The following is a 15,928-nucleotide window of genomic DNA, read 5'->3' on the forward strand; positions in this document are numbered from 1 at the left end:
GTTCCGCCCACCATGGTAGGACACTTTACCATGCCATGCATGTAGCAAGTAATCAGGTATCATTGCGTGGCAAAGCATAGCAGCGTATGGTCCCGGTGACTGCTGGCATTCAAGAAGCATCCGCTCTTTATCTTGTTCTGTTATCCTCAGCAAAGTGATATCGTTCAGGATAACCTGGTTAAAAATCAGGAATTTAAGTAAGGGGGGTGGCCATTTTTCTACTGGGTTTGTGGAATGCAGCAGCTTAAAAAAAACACTTTCCTGCACGTAGCGAAGCGGGGGGAGGGGAGGAGTGAAATGCCGATGATCTTTTGTGTTTGGTCACCGGCGATCTTCCCCAAGCTACCAGACACGCAGTGGGTGGTGGGGAGGGGGAAGGTTGTTGATTAGCAGGGAGCTAGCGTGGTATTAGCCATGCGTTGGGGGGGAGGGGTAAATCACTGAGACAGTGGCTTACCATGGCCGCATGCAAGCTGAATTCTGATGCCTGGACCTGTGTCTGTGAGATCTGTAACTCCAGAGCTGCAAGCACTCACTATTAAGATGAAAAATGCGACCTTGTAGGGAAATCACATGTGCTAGGTGAATAGTGATGTTCACTGTGAAAGAGTATAACCATTGTTCTGTAAAATGTATCTTTCTAAATATTTATCTCCCTCATGCAGCTGCAAATTTTTCAACCATCCCTCCTCCATCCCAAAGGCTAGCACAGATAAGGCGGAGGAAAAAGAAGACGCGAGATGAGATGTTCTCAGATATTATGGAAGTTACACGCAATGAAAGAGCTCATCTGAATGAGTGGAAGGACGTGGTTTCAAATTACAGGAAAGAGGCCAGTGAACGTGAGGACAGGAGGGATGAGCGTGAGGACAGGAGGGACAACCGAGATGAGAGGTGGCGGCAGGAAGACCGGCAGGAAAATCAGCGGTGGCGGCAGGAAGATCAGCGGTGGCGGGATGCAACTCTGGGGCTGCTGCGTGATCAAACTGACATGCTCCGGCGTCTTGTGGAGCTTCAGGAACGGCAGCAGGATCACAGAGTGCCGCTGCAGCCCCTGTATAACCACCCTCAACCCTCACTATGTTCCACATCCTCCTCACCCAGACGTGTAAGAACGCGTGGGGGGAGGCTCCGTGCACCCGCCCACTCCACCCCCGTGGACAGCCCAACCAGAAGGATGTCGTTACTCTGAATTTTTTTTTTTAATGGCCTTCTCCATCCCTCCTATCCTCCTCCCAAACCACACCCTTACTTCTCTCCCTCTTTTTATAATGAATCAATAAAGAATTCATGCTTTTTAAATGAGTGACTTTATTTGCATAAGTAAGCTGTACTCGAAGGGGGAGGGGGAGTTGCTTACAGGGACTGAGTCAATCAAGGGGGTTGGGTGTTCATCAACAAACACAGCAGTCACACTGTACCCTGGCCATTGATGAAGCTCGTTTTCAAAGCTTCTCTGATGCGCACCGCTTCCTGGTGTGCTCTTCTAATCTCCCTGGTGTCTGGCTGCGCGTAATCAGTGGCCAGGTGATTTGCCTCAGCCTCCCACCCCGCCATAAAGGTCTCCCCCTTACTCTCACAGAGATTGTGGAGAATACAGCAAGCAGTAATAACATAGGGGACATTGGTTTGGCTGAGGTCTGAGCGAGTCAGTAATGTGCACCAGCGTGCCTTTAAACGGCCAAATGCACATTCCACCACCATTCTGCACTTGCTCAGCCTGTAATTGAACAGATCCTGACCACTGTCCAGGCTGCCTGTGTATGGCTTCATGAGCCATGGCATCAAGGGGTAGGCTGGGTCCCCCAGGATAACGACAGGCATGTCAACATCCCCAACTGTTATTTTCTGGTCTGGGAAGTAATTCCCTTGCTGCAGCCGTTTAAACAGAGTAGTGCTTCTGAATACGCGAACGTCATGAACCCTCCCTGGCCATCCCACGTGGATGTTTGTGAAACGTCCCTTGTGATCTACCAGTGCTTGCAGCACCATTGAAAAGTACCCCTTCCGGTTTACGTACTGGGTGCCCTGGCGCTGCGGTGCCAAGATAGGGATATGGGTTCCATCTATCGCCCCCCCACAGTTAGGGAATCCCAGTGCAGCAAAGCCATCCACTATGGCCTGCACGTTTCCCAGAGTCACAACCTTTCGTAGCAGCAGCTTAGTGATTGCTTTGGCTACTTGCATCACAGCAGCTCCCACAGTAGATTTTCCAACTCCAAATTGATTCCCGACTGACCGGTAGCTGTCTGGTGTTGCAAGCTTCCACAGGGCTATCGCCACTCGCTTCTCTACTGTGAGGGCTGCTCTCATCTTGGTATTATGGCGTTTCAGGGCAGGGGAAAGCAAGTCACAAAGTTCCATGAAAGTGCCCTTACGCATGCGAAAGTTTCGCAGCCACTGGGAATCATCCCACACCTGCAACACAATGCGGTCCCACCAGTCAGTGCTTGTTTCCCAAATCGGCGTTCAATGGATAGAATCTGCCCCATTACCATCAGGATCTCCAAAGCACAGGGGCCCGCGGTTTGAGAGAATTCTGTGTCTACGTCCTCATCACTGTCATCGCCGCGCTGCCGTATCCGCCTCTTCCTCGCCTCGGATTCAAGGTCCTGGTTCACCATAGACTGCACGAGAGTGCGCGAGGTGTTTAAAACATTCACGATTGCGGTATGGAGCTGAGCAGGGTCCATGCTTGCTGTGCTTACTGTGCTATGGTGTCTGCACAGTTCACCAAGCAAAAAAAGGCGCGAAACGGTTGTCTGCTGCTCAGGGAGGGAGGGGTGAGGCTGTACCCAGAACCACCCGCGACAATGATTTTTGCCCCATCAGGCACTGGGATCTCAACCCGGAAATGCCAAGGGGTGGGGGAGGCTGCGGGAACTATGGGATAGCTACGGGATAGCTACCCACAGTGCAACGCTCCAGAAATTGACGCTAGCCTCGGACCATGGACGCACACCACCGATTTAATGTGTTTAGTGTGGCCGCGTGCACTCGATTTTATAAAATCTGTTTTACAAAACCGGTTTATGCAAATTCGGAATAGTCCGGTAGTGTAGACGTACCCTTAGGAATCCAAAAAAATCCCAAAGCTAGCTTTAACTTCATTTACCTTCATCAACAGTCATGATTCAAACACAGCTCCTGGGAATTTTAATCAAGGTATTAAGTAAATGTTTGGAAAAAATTAATCAGTTCTGTCAAGTAGGAACTGGCTATTGGTGCATTCAAGTTAAAATTGTCAAGATTCACCTATAAACTGGTCAATTTCACTTCAAAAGTCATATCTGCCTGAGAGAAGAAGTTTGTAAATCTTCAGTAGACATCCCCTGAAGATGAAGCCATGTAACAATAATAAAAAACAAACAAGGATTTAGCAGAGTTACCAATGGGATTATTTTAAGTAACAACTATTATCTGCATGTAGTATCTAAATTTTATTTCTCTAAAAGCACATTCATCACCAGCACAGCATCCCTTTGCAGCCCACCAGAATCCTTAGAGAAAATCACTAGTCTCCAAGTTATATCCTCCTCACAAATGGCCCATTTAGTTGACAAAGTTCCAACTGTTAGCACAAAAGAAGGACAAGAGACTCAAATCTTGCATCCTTGACAGCTCACTCAGCCTGGTTGTCACCCCAGTTACAGGTACAGTCTTCATGTTTTAAAGCTTAAAAACAATCTTATGTTTGATATTTTGAATTGACGTATAATTACATTTTAGCTCCTTGGACAAATTACCACTATCTACAAATAAAGATTAAATAACCTAGAAGAAATACTGCTATTTTAATAATTAACCTAAAAATAAAACCTCAAAATAAGACCAAACCACCACAATAGTTTGGCCCATCTCCTTGATTATTCAGAGAACCATATTCAGTAAACAAACCTGATCACACTCCCACATACATTAAATATGAGCTTATACCTTTTCTTTGTTACTTAATAACTCTAGTTGACCTATATAACAAGTTTTATTGAAATTGGTAATTTGTGGTCCATACACAATGAGGCCTTTTAGGGTCTCACTTTTCCTTTGACTGTTTTGAAAATTACATTTGTTTGTTCACACCTGCATGTTATAAGCTTCTACCAATGACTCTCAATAAGGCTTCTTGCTGTTTTGGTATATGGTATTCTGTAAATTAATGTCCAGAAGTTAGTCTTGTATGTGTTCAGTGCCATAATCTCTGAATAATAAAATTGTTTATACTATACTGTCTTGAAGTTAAACATGCTGAACTTCTGTGAAGAAGCTCAACGGCAGAACTTAGACAATTATACCTTTCCTTTGCCGCCTGCACAATTTTAAATGTATGAAAGAGTGAGTAGTGGAGCTATTAAAACATATTACAAACAGGAATATTCTTGGAATAACAGCATCTTCCTCATTTGTTGAGTTCAGGCAACACAGTAAATGCTTTGCATTTGTTTGTTTAGTGCCATTAACATTCCACTTTGCTACTCTGTCATCACACAATCAAATTTGGAATTTAACAGTGGTAAACCCAAATTAAGCTGTACTAAATCTCTAAATTAGTTGCTGTCCGACATACTTGCACTCCAAGAGAAAGTACATCATAAAATAACTTATTCTAAGTTGCCTCCCAATACCAGTGAGTGAATTCTTAGTCCTGCTTTCAAACTGCCAGCACATTTTTATTTCATAAAAGATCCTGTTCCCTTCACAAGCTTTAAGTCACATTTAAAACATTTATGTAGGTAGACAATGTCCATGTGCTGCTTTTTTCCTGTGCTAGGCACTGAAGCCAACAATCAGTGGGTCCTGTCTGATTTTAGACTAATGTTCTTAAATCCCAATCCAAAAATTCCAGTACATCTACTGAAGAATTTGACTGGCTTTTGGCCATTCCATTTGCTTTGAAGCCTAATAATTCGTGTATCATTTGGCTTCTATACTTAAATTTAATTTGATGAAATAAAGCAGAGATTTGGCATCTGTGTTTGTCTAATTCCTTCACAGTTAATTCAAATAGATTGTCAACATAGTTTATTCTTGTTTCTTCCTTCCCTCTCTTCATTCTGTTTTCCTGTAGCCTAGAAATCATCAAATCTATTTTGGCCACAGCAAACTCTACTTTGGATTCCACGAATACTTTAAAAAAAAAATCTAGGCTGTCGATTGGGAATTTTATAACAGAGTGCCATGATAACTTCCAGATACCACAATCGTCTGATTCAGACGTCACTGCCTTTTCTTAGCTGTTCTTTTCATTATTTAAAAACAGGCTTTGGAATCCAGTCCCTCCTTTACTTTTGTGCAGAGCTGTTTCTCAGCAATTATGAAGCGATCTGTCCACTCAAATTCAGTCTGATAGCACGTTAATTAATGTATTCAGATACAGAGCTCACTAAAAAGAAAAAAAAACAGTTTGGGAGGGGAAGAGGGAGGAAGATTAATTACAGGGCTTCCACTCAGAGAAAAACTTTTAATTTCCCCCATAGGGTTAACTCCCATCCTCCTCCAGTTCCCAGTCTCACTCTCCCGCAAGGGAGGCCCGAGATTTTAGGTAGTGAATCCTTCTCACCAGGCATGAAGTTCAAAGGTCTTCTTATCCCTAAGGCAAGGTACTTAAGCATGCAATGGGACTATTCACACGGTTAAAGTTATGCACTTGCGTAAGTACCTTACTGAATCAGGGTATTAATCTGCACTACCTATTGTTCCTTTGTTAAGCAGCTCTCTGCCACCTTCCTGGATCTCTGCTGTGCTGCCCCAGGTAGATAAGCAGACAAGGAGGGGAAAAAAAATCAGTAACATAGGCCTGTTCTACACTACAAGTTTAGGTCAAATTTAGGAGCGTTATATCGAATTAACCCGGCATCCATCCACACAATGAAGCCATTTTTGTCAACATAAAGGGCTCTTAAAATTGATTTCTGTACTCCTCCCCGACAAGGGGAGTAGTGCTGAAATCAACATTGCCGGTTCGAATTAGGGTTAGTATGGACGCAATTCGACGGTATTGGCGTCCGGGAGCTATCCCACAATGCACCATTGTGACCACTCTGGACAGCAATCTGAACTCGGATGCACTGGCCAGGTAGACAGGAAAAGCCCCGCGAACTTTTGAATTTCATTTCCTGTTTGCCCAGCGTGTAGAACTGATCAGCACAGGTGACCATGGCAGAGCTCATCAGCACAGGTGACCATGCAGTCCCAGAATCGAAAAAGAGCTCCAGCATGGACCAGACGGAAGGTACTGGATCTGATCGCTGTATGGGGGAGATGAATCCGTGCTAACAGATCTCCGTTCCAAAAGACGGAACGCCAATCTCCAAGGCCATGATGGACAGAGGCCACAACAGGGACTCAACACAGTGCCGCGTGAAACTTAAGGAGCTGAGACAAGCGTACCAGAAAAATGAAGAATCAAACGGAAGCTCCGGGACAGAGCCGCAGACATGCTGCTTCTACATTGAGCTGCAGGCAATTCGGGGGGGGGGGGGGGGAGCCACCACCACTACCCCACCCCTGTCCGTGGACTTGGATGATGGGGTACTCTCAGTCACCATGCCTAAGGATTTTGCCAATGGGGAAGATGAGGAGGACAAGGTTGAGGACAGCACACAGCACACCGTTCTCCCCGACAGCCAGGATATTTTTCTCACCCTGACTGATATACCCTCCCAACGCGGTATCCCGGATCATGAAGCCATAGAAGGGACCTCTGGTGAGTGTACCTTTGTAAATATAAAACATGGCTTAAAAGCAAGCATTTAATGATTAATTTGCCCTGAGGACTTGGGATGCATTCGTGGCCAGTACAGCAACTAGAAAAGTCTGTTAACGTGCCTGGGGATGGCCCGGAAATCCTCTAGGGACATCTGATCAAATCAAAATGGATTAATCCCAGACCACTGAAATGGACATATCCGAACCAAAACCAATCTGTGCTGCATTTCAGCTTTCTTCTCACATGCAATAAATAGCTAAATATTTCGCGCCGCCCCACCCCAAAAAAAGTTTAATGAAAAGTTCTACCCCCTCTGTTGTCTTTGTTCTTAACATAACATGTTTTTATTCTGACTTTCCAGAATGACTTTCCATTCGCCCCTGAGCAGAGATTAGAAAAGCCTGAAAAGTGAAAGTTTGAGAAAGTTATAAGTAAAGAAAGAAGCCCTTTAGAATGGAAACATTTAAGCAAGCTCAACTATATATGCAGCTATGCATGTCAGAGAGTGAAAAAATAAATTATATATTTTAAATCAAGATGTCTGCATCATACTGCTGCTAACTACACACCTGTTGCTATAGTCTGTCAGGGTTGATGTATAGAGAACAGTAGGGCAAGTGCTTCAGTGGGTATTAACTGTTGTAGAGTGTCCTATATGGAGGCATCACACAGGCTTAGGCAAGCTTGGCTGGTCACCACATCCACACTGACTAGCTTCAGAAATTAACTGTACTAGAAGCATTTAACTAATGTTAAGCTTTGAAACACTTCAGTCCCCTAGAGTAGAATGAACTTAAATTAAAACTCTGGTTTCAATAATATATGTAAAACAAACAGAAGTGGCTAGATCATGCCAGCTACTGCGAACAAAAAGAAAAAAAAAGTTATTGCAGAAATTTAGCATGTTTGCCATGAAAAAAGTTAAGATTTTCACTCAAGTGATTCCACTTCAAAATATGCTGCTGACAAAAGTAATGTTAATACCAACATGCACTCTTGCACTAGCCAGTGGATTATTTTGAAAGAATATTAGTCATCATACTTCAATAGCTTTATGCAATACTTATACAGTAATATTCCATTCTGGTATTATTTTTTAAAAGGTAGAGAATCAAAATAAAATGGAGGTGTAATGTACTCTGATGTTTTCAAGGTTAATTTGCCAAGTTATCACTTCAGAAACAACCTCTCCTAATTTTATCTTTCAAGGCCACATATTCTAGATTGACATTCTATTTCAGCTTTTCAGGCAAAGGTTACTGAAAAAAATATTTTAATGTTAGATATGGGCCAAAATTTGCTTCTGATAATCAGTTTATATAACCTCATGCTGTGCAACTCCAGCCAGAAAAATAGTATTTATCTCACAGAAAACTTGCTATTTGTCTGGTACAGTTCTTCCTGCCATTAGTAAATGTATACTACAAGTATATGTAAACACATACAAATTATGAAGTATATGTAGATCTATAATAATAGAAGGAGGAACCTGTAAACTAAAACTAAATTTTAACTTGTTACAACATGTTGCACAAATACTTTAGAGAAACCTATAGGCAAAAGTAACTTTTTTTCTTTAAAGTTGCTTCTACTTCCTCCCTAACCCATCTTAAAGGAGTCCTCAAGAACTGCTATTTTGTCAGGCTGTCAAACAATTAAATTATTAATTGTGAAATTAAAAAAAAGGCAATTAATCAAAGTTTTAATCACACTATTAAACAATAATAGAATACCATTTATTTAGATATTTTTGGATGTTTTCTACATTTTCAAATATATTGATTTCAGTTACAACACAGAATACAAAGTGTACAGTGCTCACTTCATATTTTTTATTACAAATATCTGCACTGTAAAAATTAAAAAATAGTATTTCAATTCACCTCATACAAGTACTGTAGTGCAATCTCTACCATGAAAGTAAAACTTACAGATGTAGAATTATTTTTTACGTAATAGCACTCAAAAATAAAACAATATAAAACTTTAGCGCATACAAGTCCATTCAGTCCTACTTCTTGTTCAGCCAATCGCTAAGACAAACAAGTTTGTTTACATTTATGTGAGAGAATGCTTCTCGCTTCTTATTTACAATGTCACCTGAAAGTGAGACCAGGCATTTGCATGGCACTGTTGTAGCTGGCGTAAGATATTTACATGACAGGTATGCTAAACATTTGTATGCCCCTTCATGCTTCAATCCCCATTCCAGAGGATATGCTTCCATGCTGATGATGGGTTCTGCTTAATAACAATCCAAACCAGTGTGGACTGAAGCATGTTCATTTTCATCATCATGAGTCAGATGCCACCAACAGAAGGTTCATTTTCTTTTTTGGGGTTCAGGTTCTGTAGTTTCCAAATTGGAGTGTTGCTCTTTTAATGACTTCTGACAGGACGTCCCACATCTCATCCCTCTCAGATTTTAGAAGGCACTCCAGATTCTTAAACCTTCGGTGGAGTGCTGAAGCTATCTTTAGAAATCTCATATTAGTACCTTCTTTGTGTTTTGTCATATCTTCAAGTGTTCTTAAATTGAACAACATATGCTGGGTTGTCATCCAAGACTGCCATAACACAACATATATGTCAGAATGTGTCTAAAACCACAGAGCAGGAGACATACAATTCTCCCCCAAGGAGTTCAATCACAAATGTAATAATGCTTTAATAAAAAAAAAAAAAAAAAAAAAAAAAAACCACCATCAGTGTCATCAGCATGTCCTCTGGAATGGTGGCCGAAGCATGAAGTGGCATACAAGGGTTTAGCATACCTGGCACATAAATACCTTGTAACCCAAGCTACAGCAGTGCCATGTGAACACCTGTTCTCACTTTCAAGTGACATTGTAAATAAGCAGGCAGCATTTTCTCCTGTAAATATAAACAAACTTGTTTGTTTTAGTGATTGGCTGAACAAGAAATAGGACTGAGTGGACTTGTACAATTGTACGTTGCACTTTTATGATAAAGAGGTTGCACTACAATATTTGCCTGAGGTGAATTGAAAAATACAATTTCTTTTGTTTATCTTTTTTACAGTCAAATATTTGTAATCAATAATAATGTTAAGTAAGCACTGTGCACCTGGTATTTTAAGTTGTAATTGAAATCAATATATTTGAAAATGTAGAAAGCATCCAAAAATATTTATAATAAATTTAAATTGGTAGTCTATTATTGTTTAACAGTGCGATTAAAACTGTGATAGTGATTTTTTTAATTGAATTAAATTTGTTTTGAGTTAATTGCTTGAGTTAACTGCGATTGACAGCCCTACTATTTAGATTTTATTCTTTTGACAAATAGATTCTAAAAGCACCAACAATATATCAAGCACTGAAGGATGAGAAAATTTCCAAACTGTACATAATCTTTTTCCCCTATACAAAAACATACAGGAAAAATAGATAAAAAAGGTAAAATTACTTACATAAATTACAATGTAACAGCTACTGCTGCTAAGTAATAATGACAAGAATCAGAAAAGGTTACTAACCATGAATAGTTTAAATCGGGGTTCTCAAACTTCATTGCATCGCGACCCCCTTCTGACAAGAAAAATTACTACACGACCCCAGGATAGGGGACTGCAGCCTGAGCCTTCCCGAGCCTCACCAACCCGCATGGAGGCCAAAGCCAAAAAGCCCCACCACCTAGGGCAGGGAGCCACAGCAGAAGCCCAAGGGCTTCAGCCCCAGGTGGGGGGGCCTGAAACCTGAGCCCCACCCACCCTGGGCTGATTCCCTCAGGATTCGGCCCTGAGGAGTGGGGCTCGGACTTCGGCCCCAGCAAGATTTTTTGCCAGCTCTGGTATCCCCATTAAAATGGAGTTGTGACCCACTTAGGGGTCCCAAGCCACAGTTTGAGAACTGCTGGTTTAAATCATTCCATACAAGGTTCCATATTATACATTCACATCAGGGAAGATTCACACATCACATTCATAACATTTTACAGGAAGATTGTGCATTTAAGGTCTGATCTGACTCCCACTGATCTCTATGGTAGGCAGATCAGGCCCTTTGTCCTGGCTTGGGGCAATTTTTATAGTAAGGTTGTAAGTATAAAACCAAGTGGAAGTTAAGATTCCCTGACAAGGGAGAAGACAGGAATTGGTGTCTGTCAGTCTCCAACCTTCTCCATTCTGTTCTACCCCTCCCTGATCCTTCCCCAAAAAGCCACAACAAAAAATCAGCATAAAAAAATTGGATCTAATTATCATTTCATTCTATTTAATATCTTTAAATATCAGACTATACTTAAAAACATTTACATGCAGTATAGAGACTAGCCGTATCCAACATCAAAATAAGTTACATCAGATAACAAATTTGTTCATTGTATTCTATATGTAAAGAAAATCTTGAACAAAAATATTTGCCACAATAAATCCTTGCAGGTTACTCCACAAGAAATGCCATAACTTTTCTGAGACAATATTTTTTAGTTTGACTGGAGAGAGACTGAAACATTCTTCCCAAATTAAAACTGACTGTTCAGACCATGAATTTAAGATACCAACAAAAAAATCATAGCAACAACATGGCTAGCAGGCACTACCTATCAAAATGCTTTATTAGTTGTTTTCCCAGCATAAATAAAATTCATAATAAGTTGCATCAGGCAACTGACAAACTCTCCCCTCAAGGGAGCTACAGAATGAACATTTGAAAAAAATGCTGTTACTTGGAACAGACACTTAGTAAACAATTAATGGAACACAAACAAACAGAAACAATGGAACATCAATTTTTAAAAAGTCTGTCTTAGAAATGAAGTCTTTTAAATGTGTTTAATCACAGCTATAATTAAATAGATTAAAATATATCATATTAACTCAATCCTTAGAAAATTACTACTTTGTAATAATTGTTTAAAACTTGAGTTTGCAGGAAAGAAGTTACAAGTAAACTGACAACAGCTGATATGCATGGAAACCTTGTGCCAATGGAAATGTATATGACTGATTTCAGGCCTCAAAATGTAACATCCATACCCCCTTCTGCTTTATGAGTTACAGTAACAGGTGTAAAAAAAACATGCCAGAAAGCTAACTTTGACCTAAATTTAAACTCCCATGTTACTAAGAGCTATATTTAGTGGTTATAGAATATCAGCATGGTTAACAGATGAAAAGTACTGCCCCCTGGTGACATTCAAAGTTAAAGCTAACAAACGTAAGATTTGTTTTGCATTAAGTAATTGGCAATTACCCATTTTAGATCAGGAGGCCTTTGTGTCAGGGACATATCTTTGTCCATCGCTGTGAAAATCCCCCCCAAGTTTGGCAGTTATAAGCCTTTGAAATAACTACAGTTCACACATGATCAGACTTAATAGGATTGACAGAGAAAATCTCCTAAGGTTCCATCCACACTGGCATGCTTCAGCTCATGGCTGGGCAGGATTTTCCCTGCAATGGCAGCTCTGAGCTGCTGTGGTCTGGGCCAGGGCTGGGTCCTGAGAACAGGGGGACAGCATTGCCTCTACTTTTTGTGCCCCCTAGCTGATGCCCAGGAAGGAGAGAGGAAGCTGCCTGATTCAAATGCAAAGGGGACAAAAGACAGTTTTTTTGGAGGGAAGAGAAGGGAAAAGGAAAGGGGGGTCAGACTGGTTGGGCATTAGACTGGGAACTGGGTAGGGGGAGACTGGGACTGGGTGGGAACTACTAGGGTGAGGGGAGACATATGAGGAGGAGCCAGGATACACGCGAAAAAACTGATAACTGGCTGGGCAAAGAGAATAGGAAACCTGATTTGACTAGGAGCCCAGGGATCAAAACTGGGACTATGATCTGATGGAGAACGGGAAATGAGAAAGGGGCAAGAGGGAAGATGGGATGACACTGAGACAAGAAGCCTAAGGAGCCCAAAGTGAAATGGCTTGGTGAAGAGAATGGCAATAAGACAGGTTGGAAGGGACAGGGCAAAAGACTCTGTGCCTAGTACAGCACATTCCCCTTCAGAGCCTCGAATGGAACCTAAAATCTCTGAGTCTCACCATTCCTTTGTCAGAAAATATCTGTGAAAAGTCCTCTGGCAAAGGCTCTCTCTCATTCCCATCTAGTACTAGTCTATCCAAGGATAATAGCCTATTAGTGCTCTTTAGGGTGACCAGATGTCCCAATTTTATAGGGACAGGCCCGATTTTTGGGTCTTTTTCTTATATAGGCTCCTATTACCCCCTACTCCTGTCCCCAGTTTTCACACTTGCTGTCTGGTCACCGTAGTGCTCTTAGTTACTCTATCAACTCAAGTGGCAGAGGTCTGTATGTTGGATCTAAAGGATCCACCCTGCCATGACAAAATAGGTTTTTTCAGTTGGCTTTTTAGAAAGTCTAGCAAACTGCACACACACAAAAATTATGTTAAGAATGTTAAGGCTATAAAGTCAAACACTCAAATGTTAGGAAATGCCAGAATTTAGGTTGCCTGTGCAACCTCAGTTTCGCCCTCTTGTGCGCCTGCATTCGGATATAGTCTCTCTTTATATAATCACATACTACTTTTTCCTCCACAGGGCCTCTGCCTCATTCAGTGCACAGGATGGACTTGCTCTGGGGATAAATCAGGGTTGTGGTCGCAACGAGGCTGCTGTCTGTGAGACTCCTGCTTCATTTGTTACAGAAATTGGACCATGTATAGCAAATGAGAAAGGGGACTGAAGGAAGAAAAAGGACAGTCTCATACTTAAGACAGTTAAATGCTGCCCTGGAGAAATGGATTCTATCCTTGCCCCTGGCACAGAGTTCCTACATGATGCTAGGCATGTCGCAAACTTTTCACTAATTATATGTTCTTCATTTTCTCAGTGTCTGACTTGAGAAACACTGGGTTCTTGGAGCTGCAACTGAAGTCTATGGAAGCCATGCTTTACAATCCTAGGTACTCTTGAAGTATCTCAAATTGGGCACCCAACATTAGTGGATACTTCTGACCATAACCGCTGTGCCTCAAAGCTCCATCTGCAATACGGGGATAATACCATCCTCTCACCTCAGAGGGGTATTGTGAAGCTTAATTAGTATTTGTGAAGCACTCTGATATTAGTGATGAGAACCATAGAAAAGCCCATGAGGAAATTAATAATACTGCCTTTAGAACAAGGTTTGAATAATGGGACTAAATAAATTCTGGGCCACACACTGAACTATGAAAATAACACAAAATACCAAATAGCTGCTCATTGAGCACCATCCAGTCTGTGTCCTGAATGAGGCAGGGGACTTGCGGAAAAATATAATATGGGCTCATGTAATTAAAGATTTATCACAGTGCATATCCACAACAGGGCCAAATTAAGGTTCCAAAGATGACCTTAATTCTGCCATTTCCTAATTTATGAGTGCTGGATTTTGCAACCTTAATAATGTTCTTTTAAACCTAGTTTTTGTGTGTGTAATTATCTCTCTCTCACACACACACCCCACATGGACCCCATCCAGGAGACTGCATGCCAACTTGCAGCCTAGACTGAATTTTTATAGCCTTTCCTACATTCTGGGGAAGAGCACCCAATCATGGCTACTACAGGAGGCAGCAGAGCTCTTCCCCTCAGGAGCTGACACAAAATTTTGGGAAAAGCAGCAGCAGACAGTACCTTTTTCACAAGGAGGGAGGGCAACAGCAAGAGCTGCTATGTTTTTTCTGCTAACTCCTCCCCTTCTTGTGAAAAATGGGTCAGTCTGCTATCTGCTTTCCTGTCCTCCCATCTTCTTTGCTCCAACATTAAGCCTAGGAAGGAGAAGAGATGATGGAACCTTAAAAATGTCTGCAATGCTGTTGTGGGTGTTGTGCAAACACTGCAAGTGGGCAGGGGACTTAACTCCCTGAATCTCTTATTTAAAATCTTTTTTCATGTCTGATAATTTTTTTAATTAACACTAATGCATGTGCAGGAGAGGAAGGGAAAAGGAACAGGACAGGTTAAAGTGATGAGCAAGAATGTGGGATTAACTTTCCCCCTTAAAAAAAAAAAAGACAGCTAAAATAGAAACACTCCCAATATTACTCCAGTTCTTATAGTTACCACAGGGTTGTTATGTGATCACAAATGGAAGGGGAGGTGATGCATAAGACAATTTTATGGAATTTATTAGGGATTCAGGACATATTTGTGCATGGATAATTGCAAAATTTCATCTCTTTCATTTTTTGTCGGTCTATGGGGGGGAGGGATAGCTCAGTGGTTTGAGCATTGGCCTGCTAAACCCAGGGTTGTGATTTCAATCCTTGAGGAGGCCATTTGGGGATTGGTCCTGCTTTGAGCAGGGGGTTGGACTAGATGATCTCCTGAGATCCCTTCCAACCCTAATAATCTATGATCTATGATTCTAATCTATGATTCTATGCCATGATTATTTTCTTGCAATCCTTGCACTCTCCCAAGTTCTAAATAAAATTTCAGGAATTATTGTTAGCAGTTCAGAAAGTTCAAAGAACCCTTATCACCCCATTATAAGTATAATCTTACCTAGCCAATTTTAAAAGATTCATAGACTTTAAGGTCCATATATTCTTATTCTACAAATATTATTATAATATATTTTGGGGTTCAGAAATCCTGGAACATTGAGAAATATAAATATACCAGAAAAATACTCTTCCTGAGCCCATTTATAAAGATGGGTACATGCAATTATACAAAGCCAGATAATGGGATAAAAAATGAATTCTGTAGTGTAGATGGTCCATTTACTGTTCAGTATCTCTCTGTTTATTGGGTTTTTTTTTTTAAACCTTCCGGATGATCATGTTAAGAATGATAAAAATATAAAGATAGAAGAACTCACCAATATCATTAGCTAGGGAAGAAGGATCAGATGCCCCAAGGGTTGCCTCAAACTCCTCCTGAAGACGATAAGCTCTTTGAAGCAGGGATTCAAGCTTATGAATGAATTCAGCACTAATGATATCCTGCAAGTAGAATTAAATTATACTGTACTCAACAGAAAATCACATTTCTTTCTAAACTACTTCTTTTTAAAACACTAAAAATATTAAGCCTTCAAAGAGTTCACAGTACCCCATTAAAAACGTAAAAAAGTTCAACAGACATTGTCAAAGAGCTCAGGCATCCAGAATACTTCCCCTACTGGGTACAGATACACCTTATTAGGCATAAGTAAAATAAAACCAGCATTTAAAAAAAATATCTTTGTAAGCTGAATGAAATTATCATTCCTGATATTTACTGCGCTGTGATGATGAATGACATGGT

General features: G+C 41.1%; 1 protein-coding gene across 4 annotated transcripts in view; it reads right to left on the reverse strand.

Moving 5' to 3' along the window:
- The window catches only part of MIGA1 (mitoguardin 1), a 62,694-nt gene that overhangs the window by 32,031 nt on the left and 14,735 nt on the right, over nucleotides 1-15,928 (reverse strand). For all 4 annotated transcript variants that reach the window (XM_039485952.1, XM_039485949.1, XM_039485950.1 and 1 more), the window contains one exon: nucleotides 15,501-15,624. In XM_039485952.1, the coding sequence (XP_039341886.1) occupies nucleotides 15,501-15,624 (124 nt within the window). The remainder of the gene's footprint in view (nucleotides 1-15,500; nucleotides 15,625-15,928) is intronic.

Source organism: Mauremys reevesii, linkage group 8, assembly GCF_016161935.1.
Source record: "Mauremys reevesii isolate NIE-2019 linkage group 8, ASM1616193v1, whole genome shotgun sequence".
NCBI classification, from domain to species: domain Eukaryota; kingdom Metazoa; phylum Chordata; order Testudines; family Geoemydidae; genus Mauremys; species Mauremys reevesii.